This window comes from Belonocnema kinseyi, chromosome 7 (genome assembly GCF_010883055.1).
Source record: "Belonocnema kinseyi isolate 2016_QV_RU_SX_M_011 chromosome 7, B_treatae_v1, whole genome shotgun sequence".
NCBI classification, from domain to species: domain Eukaryota; kingdom Metazoa; phylum Arthropoda; class Insecta; order Hymenoptera; family Cynipidae; genus Belonocnema; species Belonocnema kinseyi.
In genome coordinates, this window is record NC_046663.1 from 113,748,868 (window position 1) to 113,773,594 (window position 24,727).

Consider the following 24,727-nt stretch of genomic DNA (forward strand, 5'->3'; position numbering starts at 1 on the left):
GCTAAGGCCATGTAATAAATATGAACCATTTTTTCAAATTGAAATAAGAAGTAACTCAATCTTACAAAAAAAGTTTGCTTAATTTTTTTTATTATCATTTAATACTAAAACTTGACATAAAAATTGCCATAATTTTCGTCTTTTTGTTGTTTTAATACATAAGCTGATTACATTTTTTAAACGGCAACCATGAAAAATAATATAAACCAATGCTATAAATTCACAGAACTATTATGTACTTCAATAGTCTATATTTTTGTAAAGGATTTGACGCTGTTTTTATTTTATTTTATTTTTAATAAATATATAAGTTTCCTTAGGTTTTCATTTAGTTTCCTTTAATTATTTCCTTTATTTCTTTATTTTGTATTTATTGAGAAAAATAAGATGAAACTTTAAAATGTTCTCCACCGGTCATGTATAGATAACTATACTTTCCAGCTGGTCGATTAAGCTTTTGTTTGCATTTACTTGTTTAACTGTTTGCATATTTAATTCCATTAAAAATTTTGATTTTGCTAAAATAATTATTTTAAATTCTTTCCTTTAATAAAAGACTTGCTTTTTTAAAGTTGTTCGTAAATAAATTTATTTTCTAATAATTTAAATATTTGATTAACTTTCAGTTTCTTTTATAAAATTTTAAAGGCTTATGCATTATAAATTAATTACCTCATTAACAAAAAAAGGTTTTTTTTTTTAAGAAAAATAACAACAATCATGCAAAAAACCCCACTTTTTTATTTAAAAAAGATATTAACAATGTTTATTTTTTGCATAATTAAAAAGAAATTAGGAAGGAATTTCATATTTGAATACATTTAAGAATCGAACCAAAAAATACATGATCTGGCACTTTTTTGTCAGACTTATTTTTTCAAAAATTGTATACTCCTTTTGAAAGATCTGGATTGAAAACCGAAGTTTAATTCCGCTCTATTGTATTATTCACAACTTTCTTCTAACTGCAATTCATAACACAGTAGACAATTAGACATTATGTAAAAATCACAATGAACATGACAAGTCAAAACTGTCATCTAGGTACTTGAAGTTAAAGTGAATATTTATTTCTGACAATATTAAAACCTTCATTTTAATATTGAGTCGTGTCTTCTAAAATCTAATTTTTTTTCAATAACTCAAATTAAACAAAAAGGTCCTAAACAATTGAAAATTTTAACATTGAAATTCAATTTGGTTTTGAATATAAGGGTTTAATATCGTAAAATTGACAACTGTAAGCCTTCTAACTTGATTAGGCTTAAATTAATGGCCTCCAAAAGCTGATAATACCCAAATACAAACATTTAGAATTCTGCATTTTAATTTTCAATTCAAAACTTTCAAAATTAAATAATTTAAATTTATCAGATTATACTTAAGGCAGATTCAAAATTTAAGAAATATTAATGCTTGTATTTTTACATTCTCATCATTTATGATTGAGAAAGTATTAGAATTGTCGGAAATTTGACATTACACTTTTTCAACGGATCTCCACGTTTCGAAACTCCTGATCCGAAAATCAGGTTTTCACGATAGCGTCTGTCTGTCTGTCCGACCGGCCGTCCGTCCGTAAACACGATAACTCTCGAAAAAATGAACGAATCAAATTCATCTTTGGCACACTTCTTTTTAGGTCCTAAAAGAAAGGACGAGTTCGTGAACCAGTCATTTTTGATAAGAATTCAAAAAGTGAGCGCATTTTGAAAATATTTAAGACAACTTTTTTCTGAATTTGAAAATTCTATGTACGAATATTCATAGTATTCAAAAGAACAAGTACTTTATACTTATGACTTTTTTCGATAAAAAGAAAATTCTCAGAGTTATAGCATTTCAAAATTTTTTTAATAAACCGAAAATCAAAATTTGAAGCCGAAAAACGCACGATATGAAAAAAAGTCAAGAGAAGAAAAACATATCTTTTTAACAGCCCTACAAGATTGTCATAACCAATTTTTAGATTTTCTTCGAAAATCTAAAATTCAAATTTTGATTGCACAAAAAATAATCGAAAATAAAAAAAATCCATTTTGTGGACAAACTATGTAGGATAAGAAAAAAGATTTGTTTTATTTGTGAAAAATAACGTTGAGAAAAAAGAAAATAAAAAAATGTGTGGAAAAACGACGAACGTTACGAGAAAAAAATCCAATAAAACCTGTTTACAAATGTCTGTCGGAAATCGAGCGCGCAGCGCGAGTGTCACGATGAGAATGTGTACTTCAAAGCCTACAGAGCTTTGAGAAACTTAATATTTGACTATACTTAATTAAGTAGATAATTCAGAATATGAAGACGCATATAAATACTGACATCGAATAATCTGCTTATTGCTGCTTTAGATTATTTATGTCCTAAAGCTGTAAAAATGTATTGCCGAATCATAAGTGATTTTATTTAGAATGTTTAAAATTAAATAATTTGAATTGACAGGTTATACTCGAAGAATATTCGAAATTTTACAAATACTGAAATTTTGAATTGTAAATTTATAAACTTGTTTCTTTCAATAATTATTATTTTATTCTTACGCTTCTAAAAGAAAACAATTACACTGTAATTTTAATTGTTTTCATGTCAAATTTCTCTCATTTAAAACCTTTTAATTTCAAAGACTTTGAAATTATAATCCAATTTTCGAAATTGAATAATTTTGAATGGAATAATCATTTAATTGCTAACATACTTCTAATTTGAAATAAAATTGTGGGATAGTAAAGTATTTCTATGCAAAATAGTTATGCTGAAGTTTAAACGCTTCCTTTTATATTTTGACATTGTCGACTTCTGAAAAGTTTCAAACCAAAAACTTTAGAACTATGAGTCTTAATTACTTTCCTGAGTTTTTTTTGTTGAATTTAACTAATTATTATAAAAATAAGGGAATTTTAAAAAATTTCTCTAGCTTATTTGAATGCTCTCCATTGTTGAAGCCAAGAAACAACCCACATATATCTGTATTCAATTCGATCAAATTTAAAATTTAACGACAGTTTCATTTTTATTGAAATAAATTGTACTTAAATTTAACACCATTTAACACCATTCAACATCCACAATTTTAACTGAAATTTACTTAAATTCAACTAAATTTTACTTAAATTTTGAATTTAACTAACATGTATTCACTTTTTGAAATGATCTAAATTGTATTCAATCTTTAAATTTACTTTTACAAAATAATTTTAAAAATTGCACTACAATTGTCTCGAAAATTTAAAATAATAATAAATAGAATATTTTTAAGCTCTCTTTAATTTGAATATAATTAGGTAAATCAGTGTTCATAACATTTTTAGCGTTCAGGCCTTACAGAGCCAGCCAACCGACTCAACTATAGCAAAGATTGCTATAGTGATGGCGAAAGCGAACGCGAGAACGAGAAAATCACGTTCAGTTTGAAATTCAACAACTTTCGGTGTGCGCCCCGGCCCCACCTCGCCCGCTGACGTGCTAGGAGGACGCGGTTGCCATAGAAACGGTGAAAAGTTTGAAGAGGGCAGCACCTCGATATAGTCGAAAATGTAGTTAGATATATATATATATATATATATATATATCGGCCGTCCCCACCACTGACCCATGCCGTATCTAGGACCTAATATCTTTGATTATACATAGTTTTCTACAATTTTCTACGTGTATTACGTCGTTTACGTATTATACGTAGAAAACCTCGAGTGACATGTCACAACCCATCTCTGAGTTACAGTGAATTTGAGCAGTCGTGAGTCTACCAGAAAATTGCTAAAAACAATTTTCTGAAATGACAAGTTATCAGTATAAAGTGATATTTTATGTACTAAATACAATTTGCATTAGAAAAAACGCAAAAAATCATAATTAGTGCCAAAAACTCGCAAACCCCATTTTTTTCACTCATGGGGTTTTTTGGAACACTCAAAACAGATTTGAGGGTGGTGTTTCTTAAAAAGTAATTAGTCATCTGTGTTCTTTGGCCGATTGTGAAGATAAAACTTGAGTTTCAGTTTAATTAATCTAACATTAAAGATTTTGAAGAAAATTAAAGAAACGTATTTTTTTCTTATGAGAAATACGTGTTTAACTTCATGGGGCTTGGGCTACATCTAAATCATTCTTCTTCAAAACAAAAGCAAGGGATTTATTTTTGTGTGGTTTCGAATAAGTTTCCGAGCTATATTCATGAAAATTCGGGACAACTAAATTTGGAACACCCTAATCTGCACTCATAAAATAGAAATAATTCTTATAATACTCAACTGAATTATTATAAAAAAAATTTCTATAAATAAATATTGGTAAAACAATTATTTTTCGTAAGTTTTAAACTTACTTGTTTCATAAGACTTGAATGTCAATATCATTATAACTCTAAAAATGATAGAAATGACAGATTCTAGATCTGTCGAAGAATGAGAAAAACTTTGAAAGTTACAATATTCTTCTGAAAATATTAAAATACTATTTTGTCAAGTATTCCACCTTTTTATTTTTTGTTTGTTACATGTTTAATTCTATTAGATACTCATTATATACTCTTTATGTGGTTTAAGCCACTTTTGTATCCACGAGAATTTTTCTCTCGAAGCATCGACTTTGTTCCTGACGACATATTTGAGAAAATTCTAAAAAAAAACTTTGCTTATTTTAAAACGTTCTACAAGAAATACCGCACACTAATGTCTATAATGCAGAACATATTAAAGAGGCGAATGATTCTGTTACATGAAGTTGCATGAAATGAAATAGATTCGGATATGACAATTTATTATTATTTTGCTAAAATTGAAATATTTCATTTGTAGCTATAATAGCAAAGTATAATGAAATTTAAATTTCGCGCATTCGTTTTTAGCGCAATTTGTGAGCAGTGGTCAGACCACCTCTGAGCCATGCCTTGAGATTTTGAGGTTAACTCTCCTCTCATTATCATGTTTCGCTGGTGCAATTACAATTGCCTTTTTAATGATTAATCTCTTTATTATAATCTACCATATAATAATAAATAAGTTACTCTTTTTATTTTGACCGTTCCGCCCTCTTCTGCATACATTCCGTAAGGGCGGAACAAAATACCGTCCTTATTTGGCCATAATTGTATGTCGAAATGAGCTACCGTCGGCTATTTCGCCATACTTGTATGTCGAAATAAGTTGAACGATTTCAACAGAATTCAACATTTTGTTGCATTTGATCGACGATCGATTTGATTTGGTTCCATTTTTAGTTTGTGTTATCGGTGAAAATCCATTCTGATTCCAAGTTCATAACGCAAAAAAGAATATAATTCTTGCAGCTACAGTGAACTCAAGTTAATTTTGAATTCTGAACTCGCACGAGCGCCATCTAGGAGGCGTAGCAATTACTACAATTCTTTCGCCACTTTCTCTATAGAAGTAGGCACACCGTGCATTTATTCGTTAGGTTTGTCCACGAAGGAATAATAAGGAGACCTAACTCCGTTCCTCCACTTGGCAATAGAAACATTATCGTAAGTGATACGCACATTACAGGAAGATCTTAGATTTGAGTGCGCAGGTGTCCTCTTCCTATATATGGAAAGGTGTGCGAGTGAGAAAGTTTGTCAAATTGACGTAAGTTGAGAGGTTCTGTTTGTTTGTTTTGATGCAAGTGTCAGAAATGTGTTCTAAGCCATGAGATGTCAAGTTCCGGGTTGTGGACGAAGTTACACGCCGAAGAAGGCAAATACACTTTGTTTTTTTAAAGCCTTCACTGTAAGTACAAAAAACGTCTAATATATTTTATTGTTTTACCTAACTGTCATTGAGCCTTGAGAATCTTTAGTCCATTTATCATATTACAAATTTAAAAGGTACTTACCTATACGTTTCCTTCTCAAAATCTGTTCACACGTTTTCAAACAAGTACCGGAAATACTATTTATATATTTATTTTGTGTATCTTTTGTATGATGATCAACAAAAGAACTCAACCTCTAACTTACGTCAATTTGACAAACTTTTTCACGCGCACACTTTTCCATGTATAGGAAGAGGACAACTGCGCACCTGCGCACTCAAATCTAAGATCTTCCTGTAATGTGCGTATCACTTACGGTAATATTTCTATTGCCAGTTTCAAATGGCTTCCCACTGGCAGTTGGGTCTCCTTATTATTCCTTCGTGGGTTTGTCATTTGTGTGAGGATTTTGTTCAATTGTGTTCAGGGATGGGTAAGTAAAATACTCTAGGTAATTCACGTAGTTTATTACGGTAAATTATTAGGTACTTAACGTACCTAGTTTCTTACACAATGTAAATTACGTGTATATGGGACTTTACGTTCCGCGGTTTCCGTTTCCCTCCACAAACATTAGCTCTAAACTTGTTGGCATTTGCAACCATTCCTTGAAATAAACTTAAAAAATCGTATAGTTACATGAATTTATTATAATAAAGCTAGTTTATCTGTCTATATTTGATTGCTAAATGTTTTTGTCTATTGTTCTACTGGATGTTAAGTGTTTTTGTCTACTGGTCAAAAACACTTACCATCAACATCGACGAATATTTCAAAATAACAACAATGAAAAATATATATAAATATAAAAAATCATAGAAAATTACGAACACTTCTTGGGTTTGAATATTTTACCGGTATACAAAAGTAACAATATTGCACAATTATTACACTAAAAAGCACTCTTACAAATACCAGTACCAGCAATTCAAAAAAGTGGAATAATGCACAGGTTCGCCATTTTGGAACCTATTTTATTGAGTATTTGACCTGTTTTCTACGTAAAATACTTTACTTAGGTATTTAACGTAAAAAACCTGCAGTTACGTGTAACTGCACATCCCTGATTATCATGATCCAACAAACGATGGTCCCGCCAATTCGATGCTCAAATGCGTTAGACTTGAAGTGACTTGGAGTGAACCGACGCCCCCCCGCAATACTCACTGCATTGGCGCGAATGGAAGGAGAAGCCCACTGCGGCACTCGATCCATGATGTCAGAAAGCTCGGGTGCCCTAGGGTGCCGAATCTGATTGGTTGACTTTTTTTTACTTGCGCCTGGCAGGACCATGCTTTGTTGGATCGTGCCTGATTGTGTTGGAACTTGGGAGTTGGATTAGTTGCATGCCAACGTGTTGACACAAAAGTTTAATTTCCCTACACATTAGCCATTTGCGTTCAACCTTGCAATTCATTCGTGTTACAACCGCCGTAAAGTGAGTACAAGCTACAAGCGAGTATTCAAAAGAAAAAAATGAACCTAGCGCGGCTACGTGACAGACGTTTTTGAAACGTGGTTTTCGACGCCGTCTGCAAGAAATCTCCACATATTCAGGAAAAGTTACACTGCACTGCACGGTGTGCTCAAAACCCAGTTCGGACAAGCCATTAGAATTTTTTCAAGTTAATGCTTTCGTTAACAATGAGAGGTTTGAACTAAATTGTAGTTCAAAAGTGACTATTGTTGAAGCAACCAATAAAAAGGATCGAAACAGTTGAAAAAAGTCCTGTACAAAATTGTGCGAGAACGGTTAATACAGCTTACTTGGCTTACATGAAAGATAATATTCTTAAGTTTGAACTTAAATTGGACTAGTGGACGTGCATGAAGAATAAAATAGAGAAATCGGTGCTGAGGGTCAGTCGGAAGCTAAGTTCAAGGAATATTTTTGAAATTCGCTAAAAATGCCGCACATCCGGGAAAAGCAAGACGCGAGCATTTCACAGACCGTCTTGCCACCACATTATCTACATGAATTGCCTGCTCAGGACGAAGAGCGCTTGGAAAAATTATTTCAAACTCTGGACCTTGATGGAAATGGCAGAATCGACGTTCACGATCTTTCCAAAGCACTCCACCAGGCTGGAGTGCACCGACATTATGCAGAGGTATACTTAATTTTCCATTGGCGCTTATATTGTTTCCCATTGGCCTTTTTCTTTGCATTATATGCCTGAATCAAGAACATTCTTATGTTATTGGCATCAGGACACGTTCATTAAATTTTTTCAAATCAGCATTTTCAAAATAAAACATGATTACAAAAATCAAGACCGGAAATAATTACAACGTATTTTCAGGTTAGGGTACACTGACATTCGATTTAATTTGCAAACTTTTTATTATTAGATAAAATTAACAAACAAAATATGTCATTCCAAAGATTTGTTTTAATTCCAGTCAAAGCTCGGCGCGATTATATCACAGGTTGGACTGGCTTTTTTTTCTTAATATGTCTAGTAGGTGCCGATAAACCTCCAAAAACGAAGTATTAGATTTGTCGAATCAGAACTCGATTTTAAACATAATGGCTATATTTATTCATCTCAGAAAGCAGATTCAGTGAAAATATTAACGGAACACGTATATGTGAAAAATTAAAAAATAAGAACATCTTAAAAGTTGTCCATCAATTCACTAAATTTCCTCAAAGTTAAAAGAGCTCTTATTTATAAGTCTTCCCGCCCCCGCGAAACGTTGGAAAAGGGTAGGGTTTAGAAAAAATTATTTTTATGACCTGTCAAAGGGGTGTTTCTGGCCGTTCGGATGTTAGAAAGCATCTAAACGGTGAGTTAAATATGATCATTCTGAGATCGTGACATACCCACATTTAAGATATCATAGTAACAAAAGTAACAATAATTTTAAACTTCTGTCTGGTCAAATCTCTGAAAAAGTAGAATTGCGGTGCTCCTCACAACTCGGTGCTACATCATCTTGAATAAAAAAATGAAAGTTCTTTCGTTAGATAATTGCATTCCCCAGGTAACGTTGGGAGGGTTTTTCGAAATTTCAATTTTTCGCTATTTGGGAACACTTTGAAGTGAAAACGCGTTTTTTGCGGAAAAAATCGGGTAATTTGTTATTGTAAAATAACAAATATTAATAAATTTGAAAAAAAAAACTTTCCAGCGATACCTCGTAAATTATGTACAGAAATAGTGTTCAAAATTTCAAAGGATGGGTAGATGCCAGGTCCATAAAGGATGTTGCTATGATTCATGATGTCCTACACATTCTTTTTTCACTATTGAAAAATCATCTCCATAAGGTTTAGAATTCAATAACCCGGAGTAAGCTTTAGAGCCACCGTCGCCGATATAGTTGCGATATCGCTTAAACCGCTGTATCTTTGTTAGTTTTGTTCCGATTCATTTCAAATTTTCACGCAATATTCTTGAAAGGTTCTCCATTCAGAAAAACAAACACAAAAAAGGCAACAAAAATGGTGTATGCGCCCCCCCCTCCCTTAATTAATGCATTTCACGGAATTATCAAATGGACGGATTTCAAGGAATTGAATTCATGGAATTCCTTCAGATCGAGGAATTCGTTGAATTCCGTGAATTCTTTATTCCAAAAGTAAATTTCACTTAAACACACAAACATTTTTTAAGCATGCGAAAAGAGCTGTCAGACATTTGAGGGCATAGTGATGTGATTCAAGAGTTATTTGGTCAGTTTTGGCTTTTGAAGCTTTAGATTAAATGTTATATGTGTAATTAGAAGTTTGTCATAAGGACAACCGCAGGATTTCGCAGGAAGCGGGTGCTAATCTGCAAAACTGCACCCGATCCCAGCGAAATTGCAATAAAATTTCAGCCGCAACAACGTCGTATATATAATATACAGTAAACTTCCACTTATGTACCTGCTCGATGTCCCCGCGCGCCTAGTTCCCCTGCCCCTATACGCACTTATTTCGCCGTGCGCAGTTCCTTCGCCTCCCACTAAGGTCCCTATGCGGGCTAGAGAGTCACGCCCGAGAGAGAGGCTGACCAATTAAAATGAGCCCCGAAGAGCGGGAAGTTTGAATTGAGTATTTAAATATGACGTCATGGAAATGCAGATAACTTTCTCGAGCAAATATTCGAAACGTAAAAGTAACTCATAAATATCAGAATAGTACAATTCTTAAAGTGTAGAATGTATATTCTCAGTCATGTTCCATTCTTTTGTCGATTGACGACCTTTCCAGTGTCCCGAAATACAATCAACTGACAAAATTTAAGATGAGACACCCAATCTTATACACTAACCTCAAGTTTTAGATATATTATTTCGTGTCACTGAAAGATCTCGAATCGACAAAAGAATGGAACTTGGCTGAGAAAATAATTCTAAACTTGAGAAATATTACTGTTCAGACCTTTATAACTTACCGTTGAATTTAGAAAATTTTCTCAAAAAAGTCGTATGCAGTTGCAGTGAAGTTTCATGTAGGTACCAACAAGCATTTAAACTTCCTAGCGGCTGACATTTCCACCTATCCTAGCATGATACGTTTGAAATTTTAGACCTATAACTTTCTTGTACGTTTAGATTATTTTATGCAAAAAAGTCTGCATTCCTATGTCAAAGATTTTATACGTATATGGACAGTCGTGATCAACTGTGCTAACCTACCTGACACTTCATCCTATTCATCTATGACCGTGAGCTCATGCTGGAATATTCAATATGCCGCGAAATATTAGATTCGGTTTTTGATTCTATTATATTAATTTTTAGTTGGAAAATTGTACTATTTCAAGTAAATTAATCGCATGCTAACTGACCGCGACTGTTTTAACTTCCCATGTGCAGAAAGGCATTATTATTGATAGTATATCTTTATTGATTCAAAATCACTGATCTGTATGGCTGGATAGTGGATTGCAATGCCACCGCACAGCAGTGAACGGGACGAATTGAAGCCATCTTGTTTGGTACCTTGCATGGCAATATATAGATATTCAGTAATGGCATTCGTACTACACAACACATACACAAGATTTATACGCGTATATTTACGCATAAATATAGTACCAATGTCATTCCTATAATATAGGAAAAGTACCCAAGGTAGCAAGCAAGATGGCTTTTATTCGGGACACACCCACCACCTTTATCCAGCTATACAGACCAGTATTCTAAATAGACCCGCGCTTTTCGGCACATGCGCAGTTGCAAAAGTGTCTTAGTGGGGGTATCGGTACAACGCCGAGGCAGCAAATGAACGTTGCTGGACAAAAAAATCCCGACGGCTCGCGGTAGAGGTTACGGTCCCTCCAGAGGGGAAGATTCGTGAGCGTATACGTTTTACGATGAGGAATATAGGTGGAAGTTTAACCTACCCCTATAGGTAACCTATAGGTTACCCTACCCCATTTTAACACCTTGTGAGCACGGAAAGGCACCCCTGCGACTGGTTACTGAAAAAATGTTCAAAACTGTACCCCTTTCCAAAATCTTGTGGAAAGATAAATCTAGAATCTAGACAATCTACACTCTATCCTTAAAACATGCTTTTTTAAAAGATTGTGCATACAAAGCCGATACGGGTATTAAAAAATTGTCGGTACCGGTAACCACGTGTTTAATGCTACTATTTGATCCTCAATATCGGCGATCTTGATAGTTGATGTTCCAGGCTAAAAAATATAAGAAAATGTTAGGAGTAAAACTGAACTTATTTCTGTGACAAGAGGCGTAAAGTTTCATTAAACATTGGGGGTCTCGTGAAACATTTCAATGTTTCAAATATGGCGGCGGCAAAATTCAAACTGATAAAAGAGATCATAAGAGTCCAAACTGATATGCGCATGCGCGAAATAATCCTCCCATGTTTCATGAAGCATATAAAACTTTGAACATGAAACGTTTTCATGTTTCACGTGAAAAGTTTCAATCAAACGTTTCATGGCTTACATCCCTACCTGTGACTAATCACAGAAGACGAATCATAGTGATGCAGGGTTAGAGGGGTGACCAACATTATTTCTGTGACCAGTCACAGGGGCACCATCCCCCTCCTACGCGATGTTATCATGGGGTAAGCGTTCGGCCGACATAATTCTTTGAAATTCGATTTATTCGAACAAGTGGAATTTCGAAGATTCGACTTGACTTTTGGATCCATTTTTAAGGAGAGAAAAAATGTATTTTTATTTTAAAAATCTGCACTCTGAGCGGGCACATTCTCTCCTTGCGCTGCTCGCAAGTTTGAACGCACAGACCTTTAAAAATGACAGTCAAATCATCGACAACTGTAATTTGGTGATTCTGAATTCTCTCTTTCTCAAGCTCCTTCGGCTTTAACGAACACATTCTCATCACCTATCTCGGAGCTACGCTGTCACTTTTATTATACTATTATATCAAATGTATATTACATTTATTTCTGTACCTCGGCCTGGGATCGCTTATGTAGATATTGCAAAATAAAGTACAAATTTCATTTGTTATGATTTTAATATTTGTTACATATTTTGCATTAAATTTTACTCTCAGCTACCCTGAAAAATGTATAATTTCAGTATCACACCAAACTCGCTTTCAGTCAAATGTCGGGGGTTGTCTTCAAATAACCTTGGACTGATTTTGGCCTGGGATTCCTATTTAGATAGTGCAAAATAAAGTACAAATTTTATTATCATGATTACTCTTAATATTTGTTCCTTATTTAGCATTACATTTTACTCTCAGCCACCCCTGAAAATGTTGTAATTTCAATATTATATATTATTACAATTTATAATATGCATTGGTATTAAAACAGAGGTATTTTTATTGTCTTGTTTTTATAATTGAAAAAAGTGCGCATGCTATACAAAAAAAATTTTGTCATACATTTTTAATGTTATTTTTTACGATTTGAACTAAAAATATGCATCCTAGTGTAAAGTGGTTCTAAGACAATTTTTAGACATACACGGAGAAAATCCTGGAGCACTGAGTGCTTTTACATACACGACTGGTTCGGTTTATAGAAAATTTGGTTTTCATACACTACAGGTTAGTGTATCGACACAAGTCAGTCGTTTATCGAGAGTAATTGGTTGTTTCTTTTACATCAATCTTAATAGAGTAGTGATTATTGCCATCTACACTACACATTGCTTCATGATACACGACGGAGTCGTGTCGCGGATTCGTAATACGCGTTTCCGATCATTAATGATCGATGTCGAATAAGAGCGAACGCAGCAACAGCTGTCAGCTGATCGCAAATGGAAAAAGGTCGATCTCATGCGTTGTGGTTATGTAAAGTTTTATAAACATTCATGTAGCATTTACAATGAGTAGTGTAGTCTCACTACCCACTGCTCTATTGAGATTGGTGTAACATAAACGACTGGTAACTCTCGATAAACGACTGGCTCGTGAAGATACACTAGTCTGTAGTGTATGAAAAAAATATTCTATAAGCGAACCAGTCGTGTATGTAAAAGCAACTCAGGTGCTCCAGGATTTTCTCCGTGTATAATTCAGGCGAAAAATGTTGTTAAATAAAATGTTATTGTAGCTTGTCTCGTTTTTCCAAAAAGTATTTTTTTTATTTTGAAGTTTTTCGCATAGATGTTTCAAATTTTTTTTCAAAATTTGAAAATGCTTTAACTTTTTGGATTTTTGTTCAAAATATCTGGCTAACGAATTAAGCCTTCAGTTTAGGATAGTAAAAGAGTATACGGAGCAGAATATCTCAAGTGTTCCCACCTAAAATTATTGTTTTTTTTATCGGGTTGGAACTTGGCTGAATTATAGTCCTAGTTGACCTATATTAATTCACCAAACCATATCACCATTTATCAACCGTTTGTAAATATACATACAAAGGCCTGAATTTTTCAGTTTTTCAGGTGCTTTTGCACCTTCTTGTTAGTGTGACTTCTTTTAGGATTATCCGAATTGACTTTGTTATAGTGTTTTAGAAAGCTTTTTTTCATATACTTTAGGACTACTATAAAAATTTGTTCATTGTGATTTTTTTGTTGAAAATTAAAAATTAAAATTGATTGTTTCAAAAAAACCTACTTTTTCTTTTTTTTCTATTTCAAAAACTAGCTTTTTTAGTCTCTTTAAAGTCATGCAGAAGAAAAAGTGGACTGGAAATAATTTCGTAGTCAAATTGAGATTTTTCTCTTGCGGTTACCACGTATACACACACCCAGGCAGGCATACACATTCGCGTAAACATATTTTTCGGGTTTAGAAGGACTCAAAATGTGGAAATTTAACAAAAATGGGGGAAGGGCCTATTTTTACACAAATTTAATACCTTCTCTGATGAGAATGCTGCAAAATTAAATTATCCAAGGAAATAAAGCCGGTTTGATGTACAGTTAAACTTTTTTTCTATCTCGAAAAATCCAATGACCTAAGCGTGTCTTTGATTAATGATATTTCAAATATATTAAAAGATTTTTGTTTCAAATTTTTTCAAAATTATCTTTGGCCTTTTTATTGTTAAATATCACCTTTAATTAACCAAAACTTTCCTGAAGAAATATTTTTAATTTTCTTTTGTAGTGTATCAAGTTGTGAACGATTTCAGGTTTTCCGTCACTACGAGTAAGTGTGATACGTCTAAAAAGCCTTGGCTACGGGTACATTATAAAAAGAAAACTCTAAAATTTAAATTTTACTGGATTCTACTTTCTTAAAGAAACATCCACTGATTCTTATAATGTATGTTTGCTTTCAATTTTTTGTCATTTACATTGGAGTTCCGCTTTACTGGCCGTTTCGCAGGTACCCTCAATGGCTTTCACGGTATCTCGAGACTCTTTCTGTTGGAGTTTTGTCTTTAAAAAATATTTTTTACAAATATAGAAAATATTATATTTGTGTAAAATTTGACCCCTCCCCAGCTATTTTTGATAAAAATGAAAGAAGTGAACGCATTTGTAAAATGTTTGAAACCACTTTTTTTAAGATTCTAATGTTATGATTTTTTTTATAAAAAAAATTATCAGTCAAACTATGCAAAATAAGACAAATGATGATTGGGCAAAAATTATGCACTAAAATCAGATCTACACATTTGTTATTGGTCACTTTTTGATCGGATTCGTAGTTTTTATTTTATTCATAAAAAAACATCATTAAAAATAAAAAAATTTGGATAAGCGACAATGACTGTAAAAAGAATGAATTGACAAAAATGACTCTTCTAAAAAAAAACTACAAATTTTGTCATCAATGATTTTCTGATGGGATGCGTAGTTCTTGTTTTAATTGTGAAAAATAGAATAAAAAATAGAAATTTATGGAAAAACGACAAACGGCACAAAAAACATTAATTGACAAAAGTTGTTCATCCAAAAATTATATACAAATTCGGTATTTATAATTTATAGAAAGGACTAGTATATTTTCTTTCAATCGTAAAAAATAAGATTCAAAATAAAAAAATTACATTTTTAGAAAAATCACACAAGTTGCAATAAAATATGTGATAACAATTTTTGTTCGTTAAGATGTGCACTTTTTTCAATTATAAAAAATAAGAAAATAAATACTTTTTTCAATAACAATGCATATAATGAATTTTAATAACATAAATTGATTGAAATGATAGGTTTTGCGGGGTAGTTGAGAATACGAATTACCGAAAAAAAGGAGCAAATATTAAAGTAATCATGATAAATAAAATGTGTACATTTTTTTGTAATATCTGAGTAAGCAATCTTAGGCCGAGGTCTAGAAATAAATATAATATACATTTGATATAATAGTGTTGAACATAATGTAGAATAGTTCAAATTTTCGACAAAAATCGACTGCGAAGCACGAGACACGAGATAAGAATGTGTTCATTGAAGCCGAAAGAGATTTGACAAAAGAGAATTCACTATCGCCAAATTACAATTGTAGATGCTTTGACCATGATTTAAAAGGCTCTGTGCACAAATGTGGGGAAAATAGAAAGACTAAGCGTGTAGCACGAAGTAAATACATTATCGAGCGCGAAGCGCGAGAACCAAGAGTCGCGTGCTCAGAACTTGTCAGAATTCGTTTTCAAATTCCCTTTTACTCCTTAATCCCCAGAAACTTTCCCTTTTCTCTTTAAATGTACGATGTTTTACGATAAAATATTTGAACTACACAAGAAACTCTTTGAAAATAGAAAAGGTACGTAAAAACTATTAGAAACATTATTTGTTTTATATCTACAAAAACCTTATATATTTTAAACAGCCACTTCAATTAAAAATTATTATTATAGAAGCATAATGGTAATGCTTTTAAGTATCCCGATTTTATTATTAATGAAGGAATTTTTAAAAGAATAAATGAATTGTCCTCGGTCTAAACCTGTTATCTGAATTTTTTTCGAAATTATTTGTTTGTATTTTCTGGAACATTTTTATATGCAGTTAAGGACATGTGATGAGTGGGTCACGTGACCAGATTCCTACCTTACCGTCACTTTTTTTATTTCCCAACTTATTTTAACACGAAGCGCCATATCGAGTTGAAAATTTGGGATACTAAATAGGAAGCATTAAGAGAGGTGGGTGGTCTGGTCCTAAAATTTTATAATTATGAGAAGTTTTTTTTTGTAAATATTTTGTTTTGTTTTTTTCGTAATTATTAAAATTTAGGACCAGTGAAAGATGATATACTACGATATCAGCAGCGAATAAAAATGTTTGCATAATCTATTTGTTATTCATTAGGATGTCCATTAAGCATGAACACTAACTTTTTAAACGCTACAACTATATCTTTTCCTTTTGCAGGGAATTTTTTCGAGCGTCCTTCAAAATTTGTTGAAAGTTGTGATATAAAATTAAATAGCAATAGGTTTACATTTGTGAAAGTAAAATTCAGAGTACTGGATTTATTGTATACTGATTTAAATCAAATTTCTGTTCATCATTTTTACGAATCACTTTATTCAAAGCAATAATATGTTAAATATGCACTGAATTTTAAGTAAGAAGATCATTTTTTTTAATGATTCTTCAAATTCATGGACTTTAGGAACAAATTTAGGTAATGATTAATTATGCCATGAATAATTATTTAATTTTAGATCTCAATAGGATCATTATTAGTTATTCAGATGTTTACAAGAACGGGAAAAACATTATATATAATAAACTCGTGAAATTTTAAACATATTTCGATTTTTGTAATTTTAAGCACATAATTTAATCATATTTAGAAGTGACGTCGTGTAGGGCCGATTGTTTTAAAAATGCAGTACGCCTTATATATCAGCAATAAATCATAGAAAGAGCTATATCCATACGAAGAACACATAAGTCCATTAAAGACGTCCAACTTCACGTCAGTGCTCCCAATTTTGGGGACTTTTTGAACAACTCTTGCGTCCCGCCGATACTTCCGGATTAGTTACTGTTGGTGCGTTGATTTTGAATAGTATAAATATTCAAATTTAATATTTATAATAAGTAATGATTAGAAAATGTATACAAAGTAATTTCTTAATCCTAAGATAAGGTTTTACAGTGACACATAAAAAATAATTCGGTTTGAATTAAAAAGGTGTTATTACAATGTGCCTTAAAGGCATTTGACACAGCCAAAAACCTATATTACCGACGTAACTATATCATTTCACTGAATTTTTTTTTTGAACCTAAGAACTTTTTTGTAAATAAAACATCGAGCTGAAACTAGACAATGTTTGAGTACAATATAGTACTGTTCGGTACTTCATTTGGGTAGGAATTTCACTGAAAGTTATTTTCAACCAAATTAAAACTGGGAGCCTTTTTCACATATTTTTTTTTAACCTCGACATTCTTTGAACGTTCGAACTTTTTTTATACATAAAATATCGGCCTCAAACTTTATGAAGTGCAAGAGTCGACGGAAAACTACGTTAAAGTACAAAAGTAATTAATAAAAGAACGTAAAAAAAATATTTGAACTAAATCTCATCCGGCATAACAACAAAGCACTCACAACCAGGTCCCCCAAATCTCAATGCATTTTCGTGGCCCAAAGTTTTGGGTACAAAGTACCAGTAAATGTCCTCTGCGGCCGCCAGTTGGAGTTAATGCAAACGTGAATGTTGTTAGTGATAAGCGCCGAACGTATGCGTGGGTTGTGTGGTTTATTGAAATGGTCCGGTATGTATTTTTAGGTTATTAGTTATAATAACCTAAAAATAATTATTTGTATAGAATAAAATAATATCTGAGACTATCGGGTAGCAAGTTTATAAGAATTAAACCAGATAAAAGAGTATGGGAAAAAAATGTTCGAGAAATTGTGGATCTAACAAACCGTGACACGTCGAGACTTCCTAACCCTTTGAAACAAACTGCATTTGTAGGGAATACAATTACACCTGTAAATAATCGTAATTAATAAGTTTCCTGACTATTCTTGACAGTCTATTTATTTTAATACATATATTATCTTAATTCTCCTCACATGGGAACAGCGTCCAGTGGCCGCCAGGGTTCGGATTTTCGTGCACATCACGAAAACCTTTACTGACTGACACCGATGGAATTGATAGTCGAATCCTTTGTTATGTACCGGATAAGATTTAGTTAGTGCTTTAACGTAGTTTCCGGCTCGTTAATTTATTTACAAAAAAAGTTCGTAGGTTAAAAAAAATCCACTGCACTGATAAAGTGAGGTCGGTAATATAGGTATTTGGCTGTGTCACATGCCCTGAAAATAAAATCACTAAAATTGCCAAAAATGAATTAAGAATATTGTTTTTTTTCTGAAGACAGAATTAATAACATTTTTTGCAATTAAATCGCATTGTTTGTTCATCTGTAACTTCAAAATTCTATTTTAGGATTAAGAAATTACTTTTGATGCATTTCTCAATAATTATTCATTATAAATATTCAATCAAAAAAATTATATAATTTAAAATACGTGCGCGCTAACAGTAACCAATTGGATTGCCGGCGTGACGCAAGCGCAGTTCAAAAAGTTCCCAAAATTGGAAGGACTGATTCACGTCGATCAACTGAATGCAAGTGATTGCACTGTGAAATTTGAAAGTGACTGCAGTGAATGCATGATGAAAATAGAGCGATTTAAATTAATTTTTTATAACACGTGCATAATTTCAGCCCTTTTCGACGCCTATGAAACCCGATACCGTGCATGGCGTGAAGTTGACAGCTAGCCTGGTGGCTGATTACAAATGCAATTACAAGACACAGACAGGGCTTGTCAATTTTGTCGGTATTTTTCTCTATTTCGCAACGTATTTCGCAAAATTTAGGGTCACCATCATCAAGACGTCACCCTTTGAAAACCTGGTATATCTCGAGAATTCTTCTATTATGTCAGAATTGTGAGTAAAACAATAAATTTGCAAACGATTCTAACCGTTCAAATGAGGTCGTCTGCTACCCGCTGATTTCTATCTTTCGCAAAATTAACATTTACCGTAAAAATAATGATTTCCTCAACAAATTTTTTGATTTTTCAACATTTTATTGATTCGAGGATCTCGCAAACCCCCGGTTATTGGACAAGTTTTCTTTCTTTCGTTCGCAAATCCTTTGGAAAAAATATATATTGAGTCAGTGTCGTACTTCTACAAAAAAATTCAAACTCGGATTTAACCAATACCTTTAAACTAATAAATGTCAAGTAGGGGACCGATCCCGGCCCATAGAAACCACCGAAACTGACGATTTTTTGAATTTTTTATATCTACTCCTGTTAGGTAGGCATCCCTCTATATACCGCTGATCTACCCGATTTGAAACCTTGTTTTAACTTCTTGAAAGTAAGCTGGGGATATTTACTACAAATTTGCCAAGTTTGAATGCTCCAGAATAAAATGCAAAGTTTATTCGCAATATCGTTTATTAATCGCCGTACTATATAACCGCAATAAATATGATTCTATTATTTACACAGTACACACCAATTAAAAAAATTTGACAGAGACGTGAGAAATATTTAAAAAAGAGAGAAAAGCTTTAATAAAATCACTAAATTAAATAAAATAATTCATTTATCATTTAAAAAAAAAAAATGTGTACACATTTTTTATCAAAAGTCAGTGAAAAATGAAGCTTTTTATAGATTTTTCTTTTCATTTTAAGGGTTGCATCTCGGCTACAAATTTGGGATTTCATCAGATTTTTAATATTTGTTCAATAGATTTAAGGTTGTTTAAAAAGAAGAAAAACGTCAGTTGAGAACATTTTTGCCAATTGTAGTGGAATTATGTAGTTTTTCTAACTAAATTTTTTATTCTTATTATTCAGAATACATAGGTAATAATGTATACTAGAAATTTAAGTTGCTAAGATTAATAAAAATGTATAAATATGTCAGACGTAAAACAAATTTGGCGCTCATTGCTGTTTAAAACTTCAGTGCGCTTGCGATAGCCGGATTATGTTTCTTCTGGCTCAAATTTTCAGAATAAACTACTTCTAACATACACAAACTCTTAGGCCCTCTGGAATTTTGAAATTCATAATGAGGTTGTTGCATATTTTCAACTAATTTTTTTCACAGTTAAATTAAAAGAACAAAAAAAATGTAATTATGAAAGGAAAGTCTGATTGGTTTAGCGGATCGTCGGAAGCAAAGGTCGGAAGTAATTCTGTCAAGTAGCACTGTTGTCAAGTTGATGGGGAATTAATATGGCTGCTAGCGAGTGAAAGTTTAAACAGTAAAGATAACGTGTCTTTGTTTATGATTGAAAACGTATTTTAAAAGTATAAAGAAGGGTCTAAAAGGTGCTGAAAGTTTCTAGAATTACACTAAACCCAGGATTTCTCAAGTGTGGCAGTGCTAATGTTTCAAAAGTCGACATGTTGATACCCCCTGAAAAATCGAAAAGATAAATAATAATTTAATAATGATTAGGATTATTATCAATGGGGATTCGACGTCGTGGCCGAAGGGAAATCAGAATTTCTAAAAAAGAACCGAAAGATCCGCGCGAAGGGATGGAAACCGTGGGTCTCGCAGATCGTACCCGAAAGGAAAAACGCGAAGAACTCACTCGTAAGTCACCACCTTAGGGTAGTAATTCCCGAAACGAGCCCTGTCCTAGGTCGTTCGGTCGACAGCCCGGTGACTGTCAACCGCCGATCCCAGGCGAAACGAACGAGTGAATAAATTTCGCGATCGCGCCACGCACTACCGATGACCGAGATCGGATTAACCGCTAGATTTTCGGACAGTGCCGCACTAATTTTGAAAATCCGGCGGCCGCTCTACAAACTTGTCAATCCCTTAATGGCGAAGTATCTCCGATGTCCTCGATGCCTGGGATCCTGGGAGGCCACTGGGTGTCCGGGTATCCTGGGTGACTGCTGAAGAGGTCCAAAGTGCGTGGATGCTGATGGACTTTAATTGATGGAGCGAAATTCGGCAAAAATATTTAAGGGGAAAATAAAATTAAATAAAAGGATGGCAAGAAACTAGAATGAAATAAAAGATCGGCATTTAAAAAGAAACTATAGGATTTAATCTTGGATGAAGTTGGTGGTACAAAAATAGGACAACTACTAAATAACCCTAAAGATAAAAAGGCACCCCTCAGTGATCCAGGAGTATATAAAATCCCTTGTTCTTGTGGCAAAGTCTATATTGGAGAAACCGGGAGAGCGGTGAGCCAGCGTATTAAGGAACATGAGAGTAAAGTCAGGCTAAAACATTTCACGCAATCAGCACCACTTGAACATCATATCGAAACAGGACATAACATTTTATTTCATGAAACAACAGTCATTGCAAAAACGCACAACAAATTTCCAAGAAAACATAGAGAAGCAATAGAAATCTTAAAACACTCTAATAACATCAATAGGGACAATGGATATAATACCAAACCGATATGGCTTTCCGTTCTCTCGGATTTTTAAAAAAAGACTTGATTGGCAAATCAAGTTCGACCAGTCCCCACGGTCGGGCGCTCTGGCCAATCACAGGCATCGTAGGAAGTATAACTAAGAACATCATTACCTGATACCTCAGTTTCAGGTCAGCCCTGAAGATGTGAACTGCAATGTTCACGAAACGTCGGCAAACAATTCGTAGTTTTTTACACGAGTGAAACCCGAAATATCTCTTTATCAAAATGGATCATCCTGAAAGCAGAAAATCTATTATCAAGATACTGACCATCGGTTTACTCTTCGAAAAATTAAAGAGAAAAAGGTTAACTATAAGATAGGTGCATAAAATCGCGACAAGGTATCGGTATGCCTAAAATTAACTAAAACTAATAATAATAAAAATAATAATGTACAAAAAAAATGTCCCTAGTTTCCTATCGTATTTACAATGGTCCTTGAAACTAAACTGCACCATTTCCTAGGTGCAATACGTGCGAAGATCACGGTTGTTCACCGATTCTCTGGCTCGTAGGATGTAACGCGGCCCTGCGTTACTTGTTCGTCTTCTTCTTCGGGAACTGTAGGTTGGGTCGGAAGCAGGTCAGCTTCGACGTAGGTGGACGCGCCTGAGTGGGGTGTCCAAAAGTGAGATTGGGTCGGAAGCAGGTCAGCTTCGACGAAGGTGAACGCGCCTGAGTGCGGTATCCAAAATTGGGTGCGGCTGTTCACCGTCACTCGATTGTTGTCCTTAAAACTAAATGCGACTTCTCCTAGGTGCGTACGTGCGAAGATCACGGCAATTCACCGGTGCTCTGGCCCGCAGGGTGTAAGGCCGCTCAGCGTTACTCGTCACATCTTCTTTTTCTGAAACTGTAGATTGGGTCGGAAGCAGGTCAGCTTCGACGTTGGGTGGACGCGCCTGAACGGTGGTGTCTTAAAATGAGTGCGGCTGTTCGCCGTCACTCGATTGTGAATGTGAAGAGGGGTGCAGCTGCTAGCCGTCACTTGAGTCTTCGTCTTCGGGAACTGTAGATTGAGTCGGAAGCAGGTCAGCTTCGATATTCGGTGGACGCGCCTGAACGGTGGTGTCCAAAAATGAGTGCGGCTGTTCGCTGTCACTCGATTGTGAATGTGAAGAGGGATGCGGTTGCTTTCCGTCACTTGAGTCTTGGTTAACGGCAACCTTTGCTGGAATTGTACGGGGTGGTGCAGACACCAAGGTGTCCCCGTCAACCTTTTGTGGTGTGCCGTCTTTCAGAACCCAGCCAACTTCCCCCGAGTCGTTCTCTGGGATTTGATGTGGCCCAATCCGGGACGGGGCGAGCTTAGCACTAAATCCTTCAGCCTTGTTGAAAAGTGAATGACTCTTCAGTGTAAACCCAGTCTCCAATTGAAAAACGAGAAGTGGTCGATGTTGGTGCGGGCCGTAGGATAATAGACGGGCGTCGTCCATAGTTCGCAATCCCAGTTTTTAGCGGTTTCAGCCCAAGTGTGATCCGTGAATTGTGGTCCATAGTCGCTCAAAATTCGTTTTGGATATCCGAAACGACAAAAAACTTTTCCCTGGAGCAACTTAACCGCACTCAAAGCGTTACAGATACACATGGGGAAAGCCTCGACCCATCTCGAAAACATGTCTCTAACCACCATAATGTGTGTATTCCCTTGGCTCGTTCTTGGATACGGTCCCATGAAGTCAACTGCTACGTACCGACGAATTTCCCGATTTATGTCCGTGCAGAAGAAAAATTCGCGTACTGAGCGGATTGTCTCTTCGGCACCGGGGTGTCCTGAAAGTGGTGTGCCGTGGTGATAGTGTATAACGCGTTCGCGGAGAGTCACGGGTACCCGAATTCGCTACTCACCGCCGACCACGTCACGACGCTAAAAACCGTTTCTATCGAGCTTGTTAAAAACAAGAAAATTTTCTTCCCCGCGATTAACAGGACCACGCGCTCTGATTTCTCGCCATCGAATTGCGTCGCAGGTTATCACACGATCCAATTGTTGGGCCTGCATAATTTCTTCAAAAATAGAGGGAATATGTACGGCACTAAGAGCTGGAACTGATTTGTCGGTGTTCGTTTTAATCGCCGGACGGGTAGATGGTAACATTTTTTCTAGATCCGGTTCACTCGGGACTAACACAGCCGGGTTGGAAAATCGCGAAAGGGCGTCCGGCAATTCATTTTCCTTGTCCGGAATGTGTTCGACCTTGAAGTTAAATTGCCCCTTCAACAATAAATTCCAACGGTTCAATTTTGCGCGCGTGTCCTTTTTATCTTCTAACCACGTCAGGGCCTTACTGTCCGTACGGAGAGTAAATGGTCTTTTGGTTTGTAATATAAAAGGCAGAGAGGAGTCCCGACAACTCAACGAACGCGGATAGGTAAACGCGGTTTTTACCGCTTCGAAGGCGATAATCTTTTCGGGAGTCATTTTAAATGGTCCTTCAGGCGAAAGTAAATCCGTTAGAGGTGCGAGAGTGTGTGAGGAATCAGGGATGTATTACTTCACCCAGTTATACGTGCCGATAAAAGATTGTAATTCATGGCGTGTTTGGGGTAAGGAGGCGTTGCGAATTGCGTCGATGTGCTCAGGCTGAGCTGCGTTACCGTCGCAACTAATCCAGTGACTAAGGTAGGGCAATCAGTCTCAGCTGAAGTGACATTTTTCGGGCGAAATCGTAATGAACGACGTTATACTTCTTAAGCCAAGGGTGACCTAGAATCATTTCAGTCCGTAAGTGGGGGCTCACGTGAAAAATCGAGGGGTATTTCTCGTCATGCATTTCAGGTGTGAGGTTAACGCAACCATTGAGCTTCATGAACGAATTAACCGCGTCTAATTTAGCGTATGGTGGACTGGGCCTTAATGAGGAAAACTGAGAATCAGAAAGGATCGAGCGCTGCATAAAATTTTCCGAAGCCTGGTTATCGATCTCTGCTGCTATTTCCTGGCCATCTAATATGTCACGTAGTCGAGGTAAGCAGGGGGATCCGTGTAGAGCGCGTTGAGGACTGGAATGGGTTTAAAGCGAGGGCAGCCTTTGGCCTCCGCTCGCGCCAGTTTTCCGCCCGGTTTTCAACTAACTCAGGGTGCAGTATGGGGCATACACAATGCTAGTATGAACCAGGGCAGTGTTGACAACGCGGAGGAGGTCGGTTGGGGGG

The 24,727-nt window shown here is 34.9% G+C and overlaps 1 protein-coding gene across 1 annotated transcript in view; it reads left to right on the forward strand.

Annotated features, from left to right (window-relative positions):
- Positions 1-7,067: 7,067 nt before the first annotated feature.
- LOC117176200 (calcium-binding mitochondrial carrier protein SCaMC-2) overlaps positions 7,068-24,727 on the forward strand; it is a 113,310-nt gene continuing 95,650 nt past the window's right edge. Inside the window, exon 1 of the mRNA XM_033366313.1 lies at positions 7,068-7,862. Coding sequence (XP_033222204.1) covers positions 7,659-7,862 — 204 coding nt within the window. The 5' untranslated portion in view covers positions 7,068-7,658. The remainder of the gene's footprint in view (positions 7,863-24,727) is intronic.